The sequence below is a fragment of the Sciurus carolinensis genome, chromosome 4, assembly GCF_902686445.1.
Source record: "Sciurus carolinensis chromosome 4, mSciCar1.2, whole genome shotgun sequence".
NCBI classification, from domain to species: Eukaryota; Metazoa; Chordata; class Mammalia; order Rodentia; family Sciuridae; genus Sciurus; species Sciurus carolinensis.
The window spans coordinates 14,640,093-14,663,001 of record NC_062216.1 but is presented as its reverse complement, the minus strand read 5'-3'; the positions used below and the strand labels follow the sequence as shown (position 1 = coordinate 14,663,001).

The 22,909-nt window shown below is 43.4% G+C and overlaps 1 protein-coding gene across 1 annotated transcript in view; it reads right to left on the bottom strand.

Annotated features, from left to right (window-relative positions):
• Bin3 (bridging integrator 3) overlaps positions 1-18,747 on the bottom strand; it is a 40,695-nt gene extending 21,948 nt beyond the window's left edge. Inside the window, exon 1 of the mRNA XM_047548010.1 lies at positions 18,638-18,747. Within this exon, the coding sequence (XP_047403966.1) occupies positions 18,638-18,645 (8 nt within the window). The 5' untranslated portion in view covers positions 18,646-18,747. The remainder of the gene's footprint in view (positions 1-18,637) is intronic.
• Between the last annotated feature and the right edge of the window lie 4,162 nt (positions 18,748-22,909).

The window sequence follows — 22,909 nt, the reverse complement described above, 5'->3', positions numbered from 1 at the left end:
AACAAAGGAGTTGCAAGAGAGGGTCTGTTCCACGTATTTAGACGGAATCTCGTTCTAGAATGTGGGGAGTGGGATGGGAATCCTTAAGAATCTTTGGAGGCTACACTACCTGCAGACTAGGAATCAAGAAAGTTAGAACTTAGTTTCCATTATTTGTAGTGCCACAGCTTCTCTCTAAATCTTAATTTAGAATCACAGTATTTTTAGAACTGCAAGTCACCATAGATTTTTTTTTTTTTTTTTTTTTTTTTTTTTTTCTGTTCAACCCTCTCATTTTGTAGACAAGGAAGCAGATCCAGAGAAGTTCAATGACTAACCTAGGGTCATTGTGCTGGTTTACAAGAAAACCAGGAAGAAAACCACCAGGAACCCTGACTTCTGGCCATTTTCTCTCTGCTACTCACAGTTCTATACTCTTTTCACTGGATTTCTTAGATGTATTTGATCAAAATGCCCAGTCTTAAAGTACTATGGGATCAGAAGGGACTCATGGTTCTTTAAGAGACTGGAAATGAAAGAGAAGAGCGCTATTTGGAACTGGGGCTTTGCACAAAGAGGTTACATGTACCACACAGATTGAGTCGGCTGCTCCTTGTATTTTCACTGCAGCTCTGACAATCACATATAATTTTATCGGGCTATTCTGATTATTTCTCAGCGCAATAGCTCAAAAGTCATCTATCTGGCAGAACACCTTTATTTTTTAAAAGAAAAATAAGCTTCTAGAAATTTTAGATACAGAAAAATTGTGAAGAAAGAAAGTATCTAATTTCCATGTCCCCCCTCAGTTTCTGCTTTTATTAACATATTAATATGGTACATTAGTCAGGAATATATTTCAGTCTATACTTTATTCAGATTTCCTTCGTTTCTTCCTCCTGTCCTTTTTCAGTGCCAGAACTCAGTCAGGTTGCCACATTACATTTTAAGTTCCCTTAGGCTCCTTTTGGTTATGACAGTTTTCGACTTTCCTTGTTTTTGATGCCAATGATGATTTTAAGGTATGCTGATCAGACATTTATGGGATGCCCCACGACTGGATCCATCTGACACAACCCTGAATAGACTGGGGTTCTCAGATCAGGGAGGGGGCTCACAGAGCTTAGGGATCATTCTCCTCACAGCTCAAGGGCACATACCATCCACGTGACCTGTCCCTGCTGATATGTTTGCCAGGCCTCTGCACTGTGAAGTTACTCCCCAGCCCCCTCTTACTCCATATGGGGGAAAGCAACTATGGAGCTAAGCCCTATTTATTTGCTCAATTATTTATATCATTATGGACTCATGGATGTGTATTTTATTCTCTGGGTTAAAAATAAATATCACTTTATTTTGATGCTCAAACTGTTCAGGGTTTGGCCACTGGCAGCTCTTTCAGCTGGCACTGGTGTCTTCTGACATGCGCATCAGTGTGTGTTGCTTAGCGCTTCCTCACTTTGACTAGGAGCTGCTCCAGGATCATCTTGCACATTTCCTGCTCCAGCCCTGAGTCGGTGGAGGAACTTGCATTAGTTTTCAACATGCCTCTATATTATGGTCTCAACCTTCCTTTCAGGCTTCTTTCCCATTCACCCAATTCAACTACTCTGACTCAGGCACATGGCCATTTGTTAATCCTTCAAGTCTAGACTCTTTATAACTTTCTGTTCCAAACTGGGACTTATTTTTCATTTCTTCCAGTTCTGAGGACTGAACTACTTAGGGTGCTCTACCATTGAGTTATGCCCCCCAGCCCTTTTTAAAATTTGAGACAGGGTCTTGCTAAGTTGCTGAGGCAGGCCAAACTTGTGATTTTCCTACCTCAGCCTCCAGAGTTGCTGTGAGAGAGGACGTGCCCCACCACACTGGGCCCAGAGAGGGACATTTTTGAGTGTATATCATCAGGACAATTTAACTGTCCAGGGAAAAAGGGACATGGTCACACCACCCAAGTAGAATGCCTTTCCTCCTCCTGACTCATTTCATGTTGTTCTCAAGTCTAGTTTTGCTTAAATGTCCTTTACACTTTTATCCCCTCAAAGAATGAAACATGCTCATCAGAGAAAACTTGAAGAATATAGAAAAAGAGGGTGTGTTGGGGGAAAGCAAGATATAATAATCCCATAACTAAAAGATGACCAAGGTTAATGTTTTAGTGGTTTAATTACATTTTAGCAATTTGCAGAGAGAAAAACTGAGGCAAGTAGACTTTTCATGTATATTTTTAAATAAACCAAAACCCCCTTCTATTTTCTTTTTTTTTTTTTTTCGTGATTACAAAAACAGCACCTGATGGGTGTTAAACTTGGAAGACGTGGAAAGACCCAAAGGACAAAACACAGACATACTCATACCCACAAAGGAAAAAGTAAGCAGTAGTATCTTGAATCTCAGCATGTACATGTATTTGTATACATATGTATATGTGAATATTTATATAACTTTTTAAAAGTAAAAAAAAAAAATAGGAATGTTTTGATCTGCTAATATAGTTTTAATCATCCTGAGTCTCTCTCTCTTGTTTTTAATGGGTCTTCTTTATGTGGCCCAGGCTGGTCTCAGGAAGTCCTCCCTGTAGCTGGGTCTATAGGCATGCACCACCATGTCCAGTTATCATCCTGATTTTTAAGAACTACCAAAATAAAAACTAGTGGTATAGGTATATAATACAGTATACTACTAGTTTTATTTCTGTATCCTATATCACTTACTGTTAGTCATTCCAACTTTTCTATTCTAAACAAAAACTCTAATAGCTAAAGCCGGTAGTTAAATCTTTATGCACACAAAGGATTTGTCATATAGGATAAATTCTCAGAACTGCTGGTGAAAGGACAGATACACGGTCAGGCTTTGTTACTTTGCCAAACTGCTCTAGAGACAGACGGAAATTGTTAACGTTTCTTAAAGAGCTGAATCAGTTTAAGTTTTACCACCCTTTTACTTGTACTTCTGGATTTTTTCCTGGCTTCATGTTTGCCTTTCACTTTTGTGCATGTTTGCGTTCACTGTGTAGAAACTTTTGATCAGGAGTATGAAGTCAAATCATGGTCTTTTATACTATCTCATTTGGTGTCATGCTGACACCTGTTCACTGACCCTCCTCTCTGTGGGTTCCACATCTGCAGGGTCAACCAATTGTGGAGCAAAAATATATTTAAAAAATTACATCTGTGATCATGTACAGTTTTCGTCCTTATCATTATTCTCTAAACAATACAGTATTAGAGCTACTTACATAGCATTTATATTATATTAGGCATTATAAGTAATCAGGAACTGATTTCAAACGTAGGGGAGGGCGCAGTAGGTTACATGTGCGTACTATGCCATTTTATGTAAGGGACTTGAGCACTCACAGATTTTAGTATTGGGGGTCCTGGAAACAATTTGAAGATCTGTAGGGGTGACTGCACTTATTACTTTTATGTCTTCCTTTTACTAATCTAAATTCTTCTTTTACCAAAGTTATATATATACATAGTTTAATAGGGTAACAAGGTTTGTTAAAAACACTAGTCCCTAGGCCCCCTTAACCTCATTTGCCTGAGACAGCCATTTCAACTCGGCTATTTTGTTTGCTTTGGGCATTCATCTTTGCATCTCTACAGAAAAATGCTCCTGTTGCTCCTGTTGATCACTATGCTTTTTTTGGTATCAGGGATTGAACTCAGGGGCGCTTAACCACTGAGCCACATCCCTGTCCCTTTTTCTATTCTATTTAGAGACAGGGTCTCACTAAGTTGCTTAGGGCCTTGCAGAGTTGCTGAGGCTGGCTTTGAACTTTTGATCCCCCTGCCTCAGCCTCCTGAGCTGCTGGGATTACAGGCATGCGCCACTGCTCCTGGTTTGATCACTGTGCTTTTAAGCACTAGGTTCTTACTGTGGAAGACAGGGTTTGACTGAACAAAAACATTTTTGGGTGCTACCCTGACTCTTTTTCCATAGTCAAACCCTTACTTGGTTACAGCAATAGCAAGTTAACACTTATGAGGATACTGAGATGTTTTCCACACCACATGTGAGGGCCAGTGGACTGCTCAGGGCGGTCAAACCGGAAGTCTGCAGTGCCAGCCCATGTACAAACCTCCTTAAGGTTTCCCAGCCAAGCCCCCAGCTAAGCCACTTCTAATTCCCAATCAACAGAAACTTGTTATTTTGAGCCACAAAGTCGTGGGATCATTTGTCATGCAGCAATACATAACAACACCGCAAATTTTTACTTTTCTTCCATCCGTTTATCTATGGACTTATCATAGTTCACTTCAATCTGTTGTCTAACCCTACCCTCGATACACTCGTTCTGATCAGTTGCTCCTATGGTCATCTTTTCCACTGGAGCCTCTGCCCTGCCCATCAGGACTGGCTGCCCTCAGTCCCTGCTGGGCAGCTCTCATGCCTGGCTCCCTTCATGATCCTTACTGGGATGTCTTTGACCTTTTTCTCATTAGCCTGTCTCCCATCCTCCCTATTTTGGTTTATTCCTTATTTTGGTGGGCAAAAAGGAAGTGGAAGATACATTTTTAAGACTTTGCAAATTAAAAAACACTCTTTTTTCCTACACTCATGCTAGTTTGGGTATAGAATTATAGGCTGGACATAATTTCTTTCAAAATTCCAAAGGCATTGCTTCATTGTCTTCTGGTGCTGTTGTGAAGTCTGAAGCCACTCTGATTTCTGTCTTTTGTATGTGGCCTGTTTCTATTTTCTTTATATGAGCTTACAGAATTGTGTTTGTCTGGAAGTTGTATTATTTTATAATGATGTATCTGCTGGATCTATTTTTACCCATTGTACTAAGTATGCATAAGACAGTTATACTTTGGCAATTTATAATCTTTAGTTCTAGGATAAAAAAAACTTGTTGCTGGGCGTGATGGTGCACACCTGTAATCCCAGCAACTTGGGAGGCTGAGGCAGGAGGATCATGGATTCAAGGACAGTCTCAGCATTTAAGTGCATACAATGAATCAAAACGCAGTCTGTAAAAAAAAAAAAAAAAAAAAAATTAAATTAAAAAATTTAAAAAATAAAATTAAAAAGGACTATCATGTAGCTCAGAGTTAAGGTAACCTTGGGTTTAATCCCGAGTACAAAAACAAAACAAAAACAAAACAGTAATAACGCAACACCAAAAAAAAAAACAAAAACAAAAACAAAAAAAACCCGAAAAACCCAAGCTCCCAAAACCAATAAAAACTTTGTCACTAATGTCTTCTGTATTTTCTCTGTTTTATACTTTTGAGATTGTTATAATTTTGATGGTGATCCTACGGCTGCTCCTTTCTGTTTCTCAACATTTCGTCTTCTAATACTTTCATTTTCTAAATGCAAAAAATGAGTTTTTTTTTTTTTTTTTTCATTTCTATCAGATTAAAAGAAATTCATGACTTTAATCCCAATGAGATGACTTCGACTCAGGGCATTTTGCAAAAGTAATCCATTTGCTAATAAAAAAGCATCTGGTAACCACGACCTAATAACCACCACCATAATGCCTTGGAATGCCACGGCTGAAGTTTTTATGTTTTTTACTGTATAGTATGTATTTATTTTACTATCAGACCTTTAATTTCTAAGAGCTCTATTTAATTTTCAGAATGTTCCTTTCTTCTTTTATGGTATCCTGTTTTTATTTCACAGATGTCTTATCTAAGGATCTTAATAACAGCTTAAAAAGAAGCTTCTTCTCTCTTTATAGTCTCAGTTTCTCTCCAAGTTTTTTTTGATTATTTAGTCTTTTTTTTTTTAATATCAAATGCTTTCTGAGGCTGTGCGGCACTTCTTGGTTGCCTGTTTACACATACGACTTGGCAATGAAAAGAACCTACCCAGCAGCTCTGGGGGCAGGGGTAGAGCTGTGTTGTGAGTGGTGTGGCTGAACACTTTGAGCAACTCCCTGATGTCAGTCTCTCCCTAGTCTTTTCTCATGGCAGGTAAAATTCCCTAGAGAAGATTCTACCTAATTTCTTATCTTGGGAATAAAAGCCCAGCAAAGTGTTCTGGAAGATTTTGGGCGTGTGTTGGGGGAGGGGAAGGGCTGTGTCTTGGAAATCCATGCCAGTCACCTCATCCTCCTGCCTGCGCCATGGTGGTCCTATGGTCAGCTCTGCTTGGTGTTCTCTCAGAGGTAGGTCCCTGTTTTGTGGGTCTGAAGCATAAAATTTTGCATGTCCTTTTAAAGAAAAAGAATAAAAGAGCTGGAGTGTAGCTCAGTGGTAGAGTGCTTGCTTAGTACGCACGGGACCCTGGGTTCTATCCCTAGTACTCCAAAAAAATAAATAAAAAGAATACAAAATTATGAATAGAAAAATGGACATGAAAATGAAAATATAAATGGAGAAAAGGGCTTAATAAACAATCTTTAAAAGTGAACGAATGACACAAACATCACAAAGTCAAGAATAACCTATTATTTTTATTAATCATCTGCCTGACACGCCTCTATATTTTTACCCCTACATTTTTTGCTGCAGTCTTTTATTGCCTCTGCATGTGACAGAGCTGATAGCATAATTTTCTTGAGTGAAAAGAAAGATAATTCAGTCTTTCTTCTAGTATGGTTGATTGAAATTTGTTTTCCACTACTGACAGTTTAGAAAAGCTTTTTTCTAGCTTACTGGTAATGTATAAATATAAATTTTGGGATTGTTGTAAAATTTAGGAAAATCTCATGTTTCTTTCACAAATAAACTGTAAGATTTCAGGGCATATTTCAAGATTTCTTGTACAGTGACTAATCTTCAATGCTCTGAATTAATGACAGTAACCAGTTTGTCACTGATGTCCTTGTAGGAGGGCATATCATGAGTTCTATTATCTTTGTTATGTCTTTCACGTTAAATCTACCAGAAATTTCAATGTTTTATCAGTGTGTTCATATGATTTGCTCCTCCTCTTCATTAACTGCATTATCAAACAATCATCACTCTTACTTAAAATTGATCTTATTCTCTTAATAGATTAAGTAGCTTTTGGTACCATTTGAAAATGCTATGTTACACTTTGCTTGATTTTAGACTGATCTCTACAGATTTAACTGCTCACCTTTATCACTCATACTTCACCCTTACAACGTGTATTCCATTTTTAAAGTCTTCTTTACTTATTTTTGTACTAGGGATTGAACCCAGGGACACTCTACCACTGAGTTACATCCCCAGCCCTTTTTAATTTTATTTTGAGATACGGTTTTGCTAAATTGCTGAGGCTGGCCTCAAACTTGGGATCCTCCTGCCTCAGTCTCCCGAGTCACTGGGATTACAGGTATGAGTCACACACCTGGCTGTATTTACTTTAAAATCCAGTTTTCTAGTTTTTAAATAAATTTAAAGATACTAAAAAAGTACCCTTTGTATAGTTTCAACTCAAAGTCAGTAATTTCTCACTTGTTTTATTAAAAATTTCTGCCAGGCATATGGCATATGCCTGTAATTCCAGTGACTTGGGAGGCTGAGGCAGGAGGATTGCAAGGTCAGAGCTGGCCTCAGCATCTTAGCAAGAGCCTTTCTCAAAATGAAAAATAAATATGACTGGGGATGTAGCTCAGTGGCAAAGTACCCCTGAGTTAAATCCCTAGTGCCCTCCCCACAAATCCAAAAATGTCTTCATATATTGCAGTTAAAACAGTGTACTCCCAACTCATGCCCTCCGTTCCACTTCAATAAAGCCAAGCAACTCCAAAGAAACTGTCATGAGGGGCAGTGTGAAGAAAAAAATAGGGGGCTGTGGCTGTGGCTCAGAGGTAAAGCACTTGCCTGGCATGTGTGAGGCACTGGGTTCAATTCTCAGCACCACATATAAATCAACGAATAAAATAAAGGTCTATCAACATCTAAAAAAAAAATGTTTAAAAAAACAGGACATGAAGACGGAGGGGTTTTTTTGTTTTTGTTTTTAAACTAACTTCAGTATAAACTGTTTTCAGTTTACAGAAACACAGGAGCATGTGAACACATGGCTAGGGTTCCCTCTGAGGGTCTCAGACAAGGTCCATACACGTCAGGGTTCCCAAAGCTTAAGCGTCATCGGTTTCACAAAGTAAGTCCACCTTTGTGTCCCCCGTACAGAATTCTCTGGGGAGGGAGGCAGTTTCACTCTTCTGCTGGGGCAGGACAGAGACAGGCTCCCTGTGAGCTGCAGCTGGGGAGGTGCTGGCCCCTAAGCTTGGTAATAAACCAGGGCTCCTGATCCAGTGCTCAGCTTCACCCGGCTCTATGGGTACTCAGTGCCACCAACCACTGAACTGTTGAGATTCTGTGATGTAAGGTAGGATGGCTGGTGTTCCCAAATGCCAGTTTAGGATCTATTCAGCTTTCTTCAAGTGTTTCCCCCCATATAGGTGGGTATGTGGTAACATGTCATCGTGATTTTTTTTCCTTTTAATTTGATGTATTCATGAAAACTCTTTATTTAATCATTTTATTTTTTCATTGTGATTTTGATTTGTAGTTCTCTCATGACAGTTGAGGTTGAGCACATTTTTCACGTGTTTCTTGGTCACTTCTTTGTCTTTGGAGAAACACCGAGTTTTCTTATCATTGAGTTATAAGAGTTTTTTGTACATTCTGGGTACAAATCCTTCATCAAATATATGGCTGGCAAGTGCGTCCTCTCATTTGTGGGTTGGTTTTTCATTTTTATTAATGGTGCCCATTGAAGCATAAAAGGTGAATTTTGATGAAGTTCAATTTATGTATTTTTTTCTTTCATTGTTCCTGTTTTTTGTATCATATCTAGGGATTTTGCCAAATTCAAGTTCATAAAGATTTACCTCTGTGTTTTTTTCTAAGGGATTTATAGCTGGGCTTTAATACTTAGGTCTTTGATCCATTTTGAGTTAATTCTTGAATACGGTGTGGAGACCAACTCATTCCTTAACAAATGGCTATCTAGTTAGCACAGTCTGTTGAAGGCTATTCTTTATCCATTTGATTGTCCTAGAATTCTTGTTAAAAATCAACTGAGCATAAGTATAAAGGTTTGTTTCTGAACTCTCAACACCACTCTATATTAATTACTGTACTTTATAGTAAGTTTTAATATTGGGGAGTGTGACTCCTCCAACTTTGTTGTTCTTTGTTGAGATTTTTTTGACTATTCTGTGTTCCTTCCATTTCCATATTAATTTAGTTTTTAAAAAATATTTAAATCTTCACTCAATTTACAACTTATTTTGAGCGCATGAATACCAGTAGTTTTAACACTATTTAAAAGATTCCTTTGAGCTGGGTACAGTGGTACATACCTGTAATCCCAATGGCTTGGGAGGCTGAGGCAGGAGGATCACGAGTTCAAAGCCAGCCTCAGTAACAGTAAGGTGCTAAGCAACTCAATAAGACCCTGTCTCTAAATAAATACACAAAATAGGGCTGGGGATGTGGCTCAGTAGTTGAGTGCTTCTGAATTCAATCCCTGGTATACCAACCCCCACTGCCCAAAAAACAAAAAAAAAAACAAACCTTTGAAAAACCATTTCATCAGTGTTAAATACTTCCATTATTCTATATCATAAACCAATCTACTCTTTTGCCAATAACATAGATTTAATTATTTAGGTTTATAGAAGCTCCTAATAACTACTAGATTGAATCCCTTCTTATTACACTTCCTTTCCAGGTAATTTCTGGGTTACTTTTTTGTTTTGTTATTCAAGATAGATTTCCAAATCATCTGTATCCTCTGCTCAAACCCCATAAGTATGTTTAGTAGTTCTGGAAATGCACTGTATTTATAGCTGTGTGTGTGTACATGAGAGAAAGACCCTACATCTTTACAAATATTAGGCTTACTCATTTAGGACTATATTTTTTTTCTGCTCATTCAAGTCTTTTTATTATGTCCCTTGGTCTTAAGGGTGTTTTCATTAGGTCTCTACATTTATTCTGTTAAATATTAAGATCCCAAGTAACACCTACACGTAAAATTTTTAGATCTACACATCTTAGGTTCATTCCATGGAATTTTAATCCCTACCCATCTTAGGTACATTCCACAGAATTTTTTATTTTAGGGACTCTTCTGTTCATTTTGCTTGCTCATACATTTGCCCTGACACCATGTACCATACCTCCACATTGACCTATTCAGCCCAAGAAGTTCTATTGCAGGAAAGAAAAGGACTAATTAGGTTTTCCAGAGAGAGAGTCTTATCATTTGAAAAGAATGATACAATGCCCCCTTTCTTTCTCAATATTCATACCTATTCCTTGTCTTGTGTTGCTGAACTAGCTAGAGATTGCAAAAAAAAAAACACAAATATTGCATTTTTGCTTTTCAGTATGCACATAGGTGACTACTCTTCTCTCCTATGACCCATCACTGGGATGAACTGTTCAAATATACTTTCTAACATCAAGCCATCCTTTCATTACTGAGGTGACTCTGCTTGGTAAAGGGTACAGGCTAATTAACTTTGAGGTGTCTGTCTTGCTTTCTGACTATGATACATAGTTCCTCGAAGGCAGGGAGCGAATATTAGGCTTCTTTGCAACCCTGGCAGTGCTGTACGAGGCATAGTGCTACTGCCAGTCTTCTGGTGGATGAATATTTAATAAATATTTATTAAAGTCCACCTTTGTGCTAAGTGCTGCGCTAGGTTCTACAGTTATCAGGATGAACAAGACAGACCTGTTTTATGATCTCATGGAACTTACAGTTCAGTTTTATGCACACAGTAAGCACTGAATAATTAAATGAATTAGTAAAATAAGTGCATTGCTCCAAGGGACTTGAAAAACACCATACTGTGATTTACAGTTCCTGAAAAAAAGCTACTCTTAGATAAGGTTATATAAAGAGCAAACAAAAGTAACATCAATATCTTTGGTCTCCTAATCCCCATCTGATCAAAACTAAACTTAAAAAGGGTGTCACCAGCCAGTTAGGGTTGAGGAACAGTACATGCAGTGGAGACCAAGAAAAGAGAGCTGGCCTTTGGCTTCAGAAGTAAAGCCTGGACAAGTTCTTGGAGAACCTGTCAAGAGAAAATGTTTTAAAGAGCCCAAGAGGATAGGTGAAGGGAGAGGAGTCTCCTGGGTTTATTCTGAGGCTGCCAAGGGCAGATGTGATCTCACTGTCAGAGAAATCACTAGAACACAGGGGCAGGTGCACCGATGGAAAGATCAGGGTCTGTCACTGAAATGCAGTGGAGTGAGAGGTGGCACGGAGGAGAAGGCAGGAGGAAAGAGCAATCCTCCTACACCTCACCAGGCTCCACGCCTCTCCTACCCTGTGGTTCAAGTCATGCTGGCCTCTGGACACCGTAGGAGAAACAGCTGCTGCTGAGGAGGGTGCAGCAGGGGCGAAAGCACAGCAGTATCTCCAGGCACTGCTGGGTCACGCGGGCCATGGTTCATGGTCCTCTGGGGCAGGCTTTTCCCCCTCCCGGCTTTCCTCAGTGTTCTCCCTTAGGCATTACGGGGTAAGAGGAGGTCCAGAGAGAAGACAGGGCTTGCTTCCCAGGGAATCTCTGCATTCCAGAAGAAATCAAGAGGGCTCTGGGTTTTCCGCCCCCAGAGCAGGAGTCCTCCCTGGTTCTGCCTGCCATTTCATAAACATCGGCACCAGAGGGCAGGAGAAGGGATATTTTGGTCTCAGCAACAAGGTGGAGAAAACAGTTCTCTCAGTCCCCAACATGCCCCACCTCAGAAAAGGAAAAAAGTTCAGTGTGTACACAGGGAAAGGGGGGAAAAGATTCTATTTTCTTTCACAATAAAGAAAAGTCAACAGGATGTTCTCCAAAGCTACAAATATACTTTTTCAAACAGTAAATATCTCTATTAGCAGCATGATGCCAGTTGGCTAATTCTGTCTGTCTCAGTAAAACCTTTCCAAAAACTCTCTTGCTCTTGTGTAATGTCTATTTACAAAAACAGCTCTTTTGCATTTTCAATTTGCTGCGTTTCTCAATCTTTTGTTTCCTCACCCCCTCTGCTGCAGAGGCAGAGACAAGAGGCAGACCCAGATGGCAGTTGGGTGGGGATCCCCTGGTCACCCCAGCAGATCTCTCGATCCCTGCCTTCTTGGGAGAGTCCTCCAGTCCCATTACAAAGACGAGTGGGGCAAGGGGAAAAGTTCGCATGCTTCCCTGTCTTCACTCGCCTTCCAGAATTTGTTTCTAGTGAACGTGAGTCTGGGCTTGGCCGGGGGTGGGAAGAGTCCTGAAGTGAGTCAGTCTACCGGCCCTGTACCTTTCTGATGTCTCTGGCTGGGCAAGAGATGCACAGTGCTGGGGGTAGGTGAGGGAGGTGAGAAGGAAGGGAGGGCTGAGCAAGAGTGGGCGGTGGTTGATAGTGGCTGAAATCCTGGCTCCCCAGGGAGTGGTCTGGGCCTGAGTCACTGTCTCGGCAAGAGCAGGAAGGTGGGCGAAAGGCAGCAGCTTCTGCAGGCTACAAGGACTGCCCCCCCCACCCGCCCCTTATGTGGCTCTGTCCTCGGGTTGCCGCCTGTTCTGGTCTGAGGCCCCACGAGGCTGCCACCTTAACAATCTGAGAGAGAAAGCAGGAGGGCCAGGGCCAGGCAGGGCTTATGTAGTCATCTGGCTCCTGCGGAACAGCTGCCTGTTGGATCCATCCTCTCCAGCTGAAGGGCCAGCTGGCCGCAATGCCAAGGGCCAGGGAAAGTTCAGTCATAGCGAGAGCATGAGAGACCCCCTCAGAGGGGCAGTGACCTGAGCTGAAACCATTCATCTCAGTGCCCATGACCACAGCCTCTGGCCTAAATTAACTGGATCCAAAACCAGAGCACATAGAACATGACCCTGACCTGCCATCAGTCCGAGGAGGGGTGCGTGTGTGTTTAAAAATAAAAGGCATGACTCTGTGACTTGGCCGACTTGTTACTTGGACCAGAACAATCCTTGGGCTCAGCTGTGATCCCTTCTTTCCCATGGCTCCCCAGGATGCCCTCTGTAAAGCAGACAGAATGAATCACATAATGTTGGGTCATGTGAGAGTCAGGGGACCATCTAATTAAAGTGACCATTTATTGAGCATCTACTATTGCCAGATTCTGTGCTAGGTGCTTCTGATACATCAGTTCACTTGAAGTGGTCCCCTTCTGTGCTTCACCGGATGACAATGGACTCTTGGAGCCACAGCGCTGGGGTTCAAATCTTGGCTCTGCCGATCACTGGCTTGAGACTTCAGACCAGTTACCTCACCTTGTCAGGTTAGTTTCCTTGTCTATGAAGTGGGATGAAAATCTACTTAATCCTACAGGGTCCCTGTGAAAGTTAAAAGAGTTTAGTGCTTAGAATAGCCCCAGGCATGTAAGTGGTCTGCAAGGATTTGCTGTGAGGGTCAGGGAGGGTATTCTGGTGATAGAAGATCACTCCAAGACCCAGAGGGGTGACTGCACTGAGTCACAAAGAGATAAATATCCTCCAGGGAATGGTCAGGAAACCTGAAACTGTTTTTTTCTGTTTTAGGGACAAACAGCTGTCCCATTCCATAATGCATCACAACCAGGCCCAAGTTATACAACTGCTTAAATCCGAGTGGTGACTTCCTCCTGAACAGTGGAAGAATTTGGGACAGAAGTATGGAGGCTGCTGCAGCAGCACCTGAAGGGCAAGAAAAGAGAAAGGCAAGAAATTCAAGCAGGCAGAAAACTCTAAATATTTGACAGACAAGTTATCACCTATTCTATTCTAACCTGTAAGACAGGAGGGGTAGGAAAAGGGTTTCCCCATTTTATAAGAAGGAAACAAGGCAGTCTGAGGTGACAGCCTTGTTCTGCTTAATCAGCAAGCGAGAGAGAAAGCTCGGGTGGCCTCATTCCACCGAAAGGCTCACCAGCCCAGCTGTGCTGCGTCTAAGGCACCTCTCTGGTCTCACTCTCACTTCAGTCTCTTACCCCCCGATGTGATAAAGAGCTCCCACACTACCCTTTTCTTCTCTGCTGAAAGTGTGGCCATTGGGAAGCAGGAGGTAAAAGGAGCAGGGCAAAGGGATGGACATAGCCCCTCCCTATATCACCTCTGGCCTTGGCCAGAGGGCAACCATTCTATTGCTATGGCAAATGAGGTCTGCCCTGGCGATGATCACAAAATTTAAAAAGTAAAAAATAACCGCAAACATTCAAAAAGTTATAGAGAATATATAGTAACTACTCACGTATCTACCAGATGGCTTTGTCAAATTCAAACTTTGAGTCCTACTGGCTTCAGGTCTTACTCTTTAAGCAATAGAGTTGAACTCTAATAAGATGGAACATCCTTGTAGGGGATTTTGTCTCTAGGATTTTCTCTTCTGGAAAGTGATGGATAAGTGTTCTTTACAACTACCCCTCTGGATTTCTCATTTTAACCCCACAAAAACAACCAAATTAACAAGCCTATCTTTAGCTAGGTTCTAGTTTGAATAGGTACTTTTATAACTGGGGTCCAGGCAGAATGCTATCATACAGTCCCCCCACCCCCAAGTGCTGGTTACTGAACCCAGGGCACAGAGATCATTTCGACTACCTACATTATTCCATCATACAGACATATCAAAGGTAGTCATAAAAGCAATTGAGGTGAGTCATTCTTTAAAACACAAAAAAGAACATAATAGGGTGTACTGCACATATACTGTGTGAAATTTTTATTTCCCATATAAATGCATGCATGTGAATTGTGATGTCCAAACATATTTCTAACTGCAAGTATGGTCAAAAATTTTTGGAAGCTTTGGTCCAAGTTGGCCTCCCTGGTTCCTTTCTTTCTCTTTTCTGAGCTGTCCTGCAGGCTACTGCCAAAATAATCTGAATAAATCATTTCTTCTGTCAAGCCACTTTCCTGCTCAAGAACCTTCAATTTTCCAAAGGCCAGGCTCAATTTCAATTTCTCAGCATGACACCGAAAAGCACTATAAATGTGGCCCCAAGCAAAGAGTGCCAATTCTCAACAGTGAAGCCTCTGCTCAATCATTGTTCACTGCATCCAAACTGGCCTCCTGACTGTCTGCATTAAATACTCTCAATGCACCTCTCCACACACACCTTTTCCGTGCCATTCTCCTAGCCAGATCCCTCTCTCATTCGCCATGGAAACGGTATACACTTGCTAAGTCACAGTCCAGTTAAAATTCTGTCTCCCATTCAAAGTCTTTCTGGATGACACCATGCTGACATTCAGTGACCAGATGTCCTTCCTTTGACTCCCTAGTACTTTGCAGACACTGGTTGAAGATAGGGATTGACTCTTACAATCTTTAAAATGCCCCCCAACATTTAACAGAGATCTCTGAATACTGAAAATGTTTAATAAGCATTAAATCAGCAAATATTTGTTGAGTGTCATATATATGCATCACGATTCACAGATGCTCCTCAACTTATGATGGGGTTACACTCCGATAAACCCACTGTTAAGTTAAAAAGATCACGAGAGGGAAATGTATGCACTACAGAACATCCCAGCTTAGCAACACAATCTGCAGTACAAAGTCAGTTGTTCATCCTCGGGACTGCAGTGTGGACGGGGAGCTACAGACCAAACCAGACGAATACCCAAATTTAAGGGGCAAACTAGAGCCTATATTCAGAAAAGGATCACATCAGCAGACAGACTTCATTCTTTTAACTCTGTCACTAGGGTAGCACACTGTCTGCTGGGATTATTCATTCCATGTTACATACAGAGAAAACAAGACAGAGAAAGATTGATGGGCCACACAGAGCAACCAAGCCAGAACCTGAACACAGCACTCTACCTCCTAGTTGAACTTTTCTGTACAACCTCTGATTTCCTTCTTTCTCAAACTACAGAACCCTGGGTATAGGAAGATTTCCTCCAGTGTTCTTTCTTGTCATAAGATCATCTAGGTGTGTGGTTACAGGGAAGGCTACAATTCCTGGAGACAGCTAAACTAGATTAAGATCACGATACTTAATTCTATTTAATTCTTTCACCATCCCATAATAAAGACACACATACAAAAAGGAGAGAGAGGAGGGAGGGAGAGAGAGAGAGAGGAAAGAAAAGAGGGAAGGAGAGAGAGGGAGGAGACAGTGTCTGACTTGGGGGTCAAGATGTGAATCAGTGATCTGAGATGTAAATACCGAATGCTTTCTTCCTGGCAAGAGAGATCACTGGGTTGCCTTGCTGAAAGGCGAATGCGTGAATAGTGCAGGAAGGCAGCAGGTACCCATTAAATAAACGGGGTGGGCGGGCTGCCTGCAGAGAGGAAGCAGAAAACAAAGCCTCCTCAATCTTCACGTAAAGTCCACAGTATGCATAGGGCATCAATATTGGACATTTCTCACTGTGACATTTTGAAAGCCCAGCCTATACCAGAACAATGGTTACCCTTTGGGGACCATGGGCCATGTGCCCCTAGGCCTTATTTAACTATGCCTGGCATAGCCTATGTACTTGGTGAACTTGACCTTGGGCATCAGCCTCCCATGATGTCTCTACGTCACTCTGGTCTCTTCCCCTACTGAGAATTCCAGTCTCAGATGAATGGATGGATTCATTGTGGGAGCAGGAAAACCACTCTGGGAATGAATCAGAAGCACCCAGCCCTGGTCCCCTTGCCAGCCATTGAGCTAGGAACTGAGTGCGATTGTGTGCCCAGGCGCCGGTGCTGGTCCCTTCTCATGGAGAGAGGGTCAGGGTCCACGCAAGATATGACGTAGACACCCTCTAAGGAGGAAGAGAAAGGAATCTCAGCTTTGAGGGACAAAGCCACCCTTTTGGTTGTGACCCTCAGTCCAAGGAGGTACCAAGATGTGCACATACTGGTAAATTAGTTCTACTTCACAAAAATCTCAGTTCCTGTTAGGCAGCTGACAATTTCAATTCTCTCCAATCTCTTGGACTTTAGGAAATGGGAGGCCAGTTTTTCAGATAAGAAACTTTCTGCAAGACAAAAGGAAACAACTTGCCTCAGCTCACCCAGAGAATCATTTACCTTCAATGGTCTCTGCCCTACTGTTTTTCCAATTAGGAAGAAAAGATGAATTTGGTTTTTTAAATTGTAAATGCCAATCAAAACAACATAAAGAATCTGCACTTTCTACTTTTTACTTAAAAAATCTGGCAAGAGAACTCCAAAGATTCAGGATGCAGTAGACAAGAAGACACTTTATTATACTTATAAGGCCTAGGGGCACAAAGGGTAACTTATAAGGCTGGGCTTTCAAGTGTAACAGTGAGAAATTTCCAACGTTGATGTTCTATGCACATTGTGGACTTTGCAAAAAGAGTGATATATCACAAGGTTGGGAGACCCAATCTGGCACTTTAAGGAAGAAATTTCTCTAAGAAAGGGAACTGAAGAATTGCCACTTTGCCCATCTCTAGCCAGATTATAACAAGAAAAGAAAGTTATCTTTTTAGGGTTCCAGCCCCCTGTTGGCCTCTTGCAGCAAAAGACAGAGAGAAAAGGAGCAGCTCCACCGGGGGCTTATTGGGGGATTGCTCCAGGCTTCTCTCCATGTGCTGCAGACTGTCTGATATTTGTCCATCAATCTTGGGCTAAGAAGCAGGTGGGGGAGGGGTCATAATGGCTTGAATATTACAACAGAGTTAGCCTGGACATTGATTGACATCAGCTGCTTGTGGCCATTGCTCAGTCTCTGCTGATGGCCAAATGTCAGCCTGCAAAGGCCATCCTGAAGGATAATCTACTATTTTCATTTATTCATAACTGATTATCATGCACTCATTTTGCACAAACAGGTTAGACTCTGAGCATGTTCCCTACTTTAGTGTAACTGGGTTTTAATTCATCTTGCACATCTCTGGGGGTCAAATTATTCATACAAGTGCCTTAGAGCTGGATCTCCTGAGATCCAGAGGTGTGGATATACAGGTTCTTGGGCCTGATGGTAAGGTAAGAGCCTTGACAAGGCACCCTTTAAGGAAGCCCCATGGTTGTTTCCTGTGAACGTAAATAATCCAGACCCAGTAACAGGGATTGTCTTTTGGGTGAACTTAATTTTACAAAATCAATCAGTCATTAAGAATTATGAAGTGCCCACCATGACCCCAATATCACAGAACTCTGCAGCAACTGGAGTTGCGACTCCACCATTCTCAAGACTCCTTGGCTCTCATTGTTTCAGTTCCCTTAAGGTACAAAGTGTTTATTTTAGAGAGAGTAGTGGGTCATGGCCCTGCAAAAGATTTAAACTAGTTCAGTCCTACACTGGGAGGGTGAATGTAGATTATCATTCTGGCCCCTTCCAAAGGAAATTCACGTTTTTCTTTTGAAGACGAGGTAAAGTGGTGCAAAGACCAGTTATCTGAAGGCGAGCAGTTTTGGATCACTACTCTGAGGCAGACCGACGGCAGTGGAGAGATGCCCTCGGCCGACCAAGACACGGACTCCATTCAACAGATACTTAATAAAGGAGAGAACAAGGCAATCCCTCACTCACTCAAGGAGCTGGGAGGAAACGGGTCTGCTCCTTGGAAGAGAGAGTAGGAAACAGGATCAGACGCGGGGTCCCAGGCTAACTGCATCCTCAGGCCCATCTCCCCGGAGTCCTGCGGAGAGTGGGCGGCTCTCCCGAACGACCCCGGGGCTGGGGCTATCGGGCCGGCTCTGGGGCGAGGGGTCGGTGCAGGAAGGGCGGGCGCCCGGACTCCGAAGTGACGCAGAGGCCGGGCGCACGGCGGGCTGCGGCTCCAGCCGTCCCGCGCCGCTCGGGCCTCACTCACCAGCTCATGGTCCCGAACCTGGGCGGGCTGCCGGGGTCCTCCGCTGCAACTCAATCCTCTGGGATCACTTCCGGATTCAGACAGTCTCCAGGAAGTGACGTAGTCCCGCCCCCTCTGCCCGGAAGAGGCGGGCAGGAGGGCGGGGCCCGGCGGGTTAACCCTTGACCCGCCGCGTGCTGGCTGCGGAGTTTCCCTTGCTGGCGACCCTGGCGCTCAGGCTAAGGGCTTTGAGGCTCCGCCTGCTGCCTCGGGGCATTTTCAGCCGTGACTCACAAACTTCTCTCCCGCTTTCCACACAGGGTCCTTAACAGGCTCATCACCTGTCTTAAGGTTTCCAATCCGGAGACTGGAGAGCATTGTGGATGGGGGAAGGAGCCATTGGAGTAGCAGTGTGAGGGAGACTCAATTTGCCCTGTACTCTTGTATTTTTAAAATATTGTACGCCGCACATGCATTGCGTGTTACAACAAGCAGATCTTTCCCTCCTTCAAGGTGGCCCAGGGCTCCAATGTAAATAAAATAGGTGCTTTTCAGGTTGAAATGATCTGTAAATCTACTTAACAGATGACTCAGTAAGGGTTGCTCCCTGACTGCTGGTCCTTCCCTTCTGTGGTCTTCTCTACAGGACCCAATGCTGTGAATGGTCCCACTCTTTCTATTCCTTCATTTAATATGTATTAGCTGAGCTCCTGCAATGTTCCAGGTTCTGTGCTAACCTCAAGGATACAACCGTGCAAAACAAGTGTTGATCTTGCCCTATGTCCTTCCAGAGTTTCTTGCAGAGAGAAGTAAACATGCAGTTACAATAACAGTACAGGATGAGACAAAATAAGACCCTGAGGCAGCCTGTAAGGGGGTCCCTATGCTTCACGTGGGGCGTTAGTGAAGGTTTCCAGGAGGAGCCATTGTGGAAACCAAGCCCTAAAGATGGAATCAGGTCAGCTGAATTTGAGATGAGGGGTGAGGAGGGTCCAGGCAGAGGGAACTGGCTATGGCAAGAAGAGGATTGAGGCCCAGGCCTCAGGTCTCCCAAAATCAGAATTAGGACCTCAGTCCCTTATAAGCTGCCTGGGGTTCTGGGCTGAGTTGTATTCCCCAAATAGCTCCCTCTCTAAGGAGAGAGAAGAGCAGATGGTGATGCCTGTGTTGCTCCCCCCCCCCCCCCCCCCCCCCCCCCGCAAAGATCTGCTCTCTGAAATTTTTCTTCTTCAAATGACCCTCAGCTGTATTAGAAGCTGCCTGGGGAGCAATCAAGTCAGTGAACTTGACAATAAGATTATTTCTGACTTACTTAGGGTGGAGTAGAGGGCTCAACCAGAGGAGTAGGGGGGCTCAGAGTGTGGGCACAGGGGTGAATCTTTCATTTGTGTTTTCTGTTTCCACTCGAGAGGGTTCAGAGTTTGATTCAAATACGTTTTCCAGTGAAAGGTAGCTCCCCAAGCATATCACATAGACCAGCTTCATCACCACGTTGTTCTTCAGGAGATGGGCCAACATGAGCACAAGAACAGCCTTAGAGAGAAAAGAAGTCCTCAAAGGGCAACTTGGGCAGAGAGCATGGGTAGAGGAAGGGTCCATCCTTGCAGCTTTGAAGAGGATACAGTGGATGGAAGGGGTGCTGTGTGATTATGAGTCTCCTGCTTTAGCACCTGTGGATGGCTCCCCATCTTTGTCCTCCCTTCCCTCATACTCTGCCTTCCTCAGGGATTCCACAGTGATAAAGATTTCCAAAAATATTAGCTTGCCATATACCAGGGGAAGTCTGTCTCAGAGATGGGAGTGGGGGTAGCAGACACATCTTAGAGGACAAGAATGAATGTGTTCTGTACTAAAAGACTGGAGGAGACCAAGGTTCTAATTCAGTATTTGACAACATGACTGAGCTCTGACAAGTCACATCTCCTCTCCTGGCCTTGATCTCTTCCTCTGTAAACAAATGACTAGGTAACATCACCAAAGTTTCCCACATTCAAATTCCTAGTCCACTGTCACATTTACTCTAGAGGTTCTTGGGAAATAGGTGAAGAGAGGAGGCAAGTGGGACAGGTCCTAAAAAGAGGGACAAGTCCAGAGAAATAAGCAGATCTGAGCAGTTGGTGTGAAGATGAAGCTAGGTATGAATCTTCTGTGAGGGAAGGATTCACCCTGAGGCCTTACTGAGACTGTGCTGTTTACCACCTACCTCAAACCTTTAAGTAGTCAGTGAGAACTTTGAGGTTACTGGGAAGAATGCTGACCGCCCAGAGTCTGTCTGGAAAGTTCCTGCTCTCAGCTGGGCTTAGCCTCTGTACCTGTGGCCCATTTGCTCAGCTAGAGGGATGCTGAGCTGGGGATGGATAGTCAAGCATATTGTTCTCCTGTGTTCCCACAAGCCTGCCATGCAGTGTGGCTGATACCCAGAGAACTGAGGACAGGGACACACACACACACGACTTCTACTGTCATGGAAAGCTCAGCCTTCAGGGTCAGGAGCTATGTCTCTCCTTTTAATAATCAAAGGACAGAACAGTATAGGGTGATCCTGCTCCTACAGGAGAGGGATGGAAAAGGAGCAAAGTGGGTTTATAAGTAGGATCTGAGAGAAGAGGCACTTTGGGCAGAGGTGATGCTCCTGGTTTAAAACTTGATAAATACTGCTTCTTTCCCAGGAGTCTGAACCTGAAGTTAAAAGAGTGTTTGGATGGCAGAGGTCTACTTTAGGAGCAAAGCTGTGGAAGAACTGGCTTTGCCATTAGCTCCCTGACTCTCCTGGGAGTTTATTTTTTTTTTTCTTCTTGAAATGTGCACAGGTGCTTGCTACAGACCCTTGTCTCAGCTTGTCATATCCTGCTCTCTCTCGCTTTTCCCACAAAAGTCTAGGGCTGTCACTGCCTCTTTCACCATGCCAGCCTCTAATCAGCAAAGAGCAAAGACTCCAGAACGTTGACTTGGGATGTTATGGGCTTCATTAGCAGGTTAGGCTGAAGCTGAGGGACTGAATGCGATGGGACCAGCCTGATAGGCTGAGCTCCTTTGCAACCCTGGAGACTTGGTGCCTTGGGGAGGCTCTTGCAGTAGACCAAGACCCAGGCCTCAGGCTTCTTCATGAACTCCCTATCCCATTCCTCCTGCTTGCTCTGCTCCTGCTCGCAAGATACCTCTGAACCATTGAGTTCCCTGGTCAGCCAGGGGCCAACAACATTGGAGGAAGAACAAGGGTGACAGAAGACAATCGGGGAGAGAGTTTTCAGGGGTTAGAAGCCCATATTAATTGCTCAAAGGTCAGGGTGAAAAGACATATCAGAAGCCAGGCTGGCAAGGAGCAGTCAGGGGCAGGAATACCTCTTTGGGCCCTGGCTCTGGTTCCAAATGACTGAGGGAGTCTGTTCCTTTCTCTGGGTCTGATTATCCTTGATCATAATATAAAGGTTCCTGGTTCTATCTGGGATGGCAAATGGATGTCATCCCATGTGCCAACTTGGATCATTCCTTGTTGTCCACTTGGAGAGTTGTGTTGAGGTTTTTTTCTAGACAATCTACCATTGATTGGAGAGTTCTCTGATTGATTAGTAATGTCTGCCTTGGGCCAGTAAAGGACTTATGATGGTATATATATATATTTAAAAAATGTTTTTATTTTGGTTATGAGTTGATAATTGAGCATGCACGACATGCTGGGTACCATTATAAGTAGTTCACGTTTAATTCTTACAACCCTCTGAGGTAGGTACTACTATTGTTATCATTTTACGGATGTAGGGGCTAAAGCACAGCCATGGTGTGGTGAAGAAGAAATTCCAACCTTGGTGACCTGGCTCTGACCCTTATGCTTTTCACCATTAGGTTATACCTCGGTTCCTGAGGTTCCTGCCTTCTCTGACAATCTACAGCTCTATCAAGGGCCAGTGTGGTCCCGAGGCAGCAAGCAGATGGAGTCATAAGAAGCACCAGGTTGGCAGCACATGACCAGGCACCTGAGAAGGAACTGATACTCCGCTCCGCCTCATCCTGGGAACTTTTATATGCTTCCTCCCCTCTGGAAAGCTGCGACCAGCAGATGGCAGTACCTGGCTGGGTTGGGAGCAAAGGGCAGCTCCTGGCTTGGCATGGAAGCCCTTCAGGGATCAGGCAACCCTGATGTCAAGGAAAGCAAGAACAAATGAGGGTGTGGAGGAAGAATAGCCAAGGGTCCAGAGGAGGAGGCCTGACCTTAGACCTGCAGGAGCCTCAGCGGCCGGTGCCTCAGTCCCACCCGGCAGCGGGAGCCTCTCAGCTTCCCTGCTGTAGGCTTTT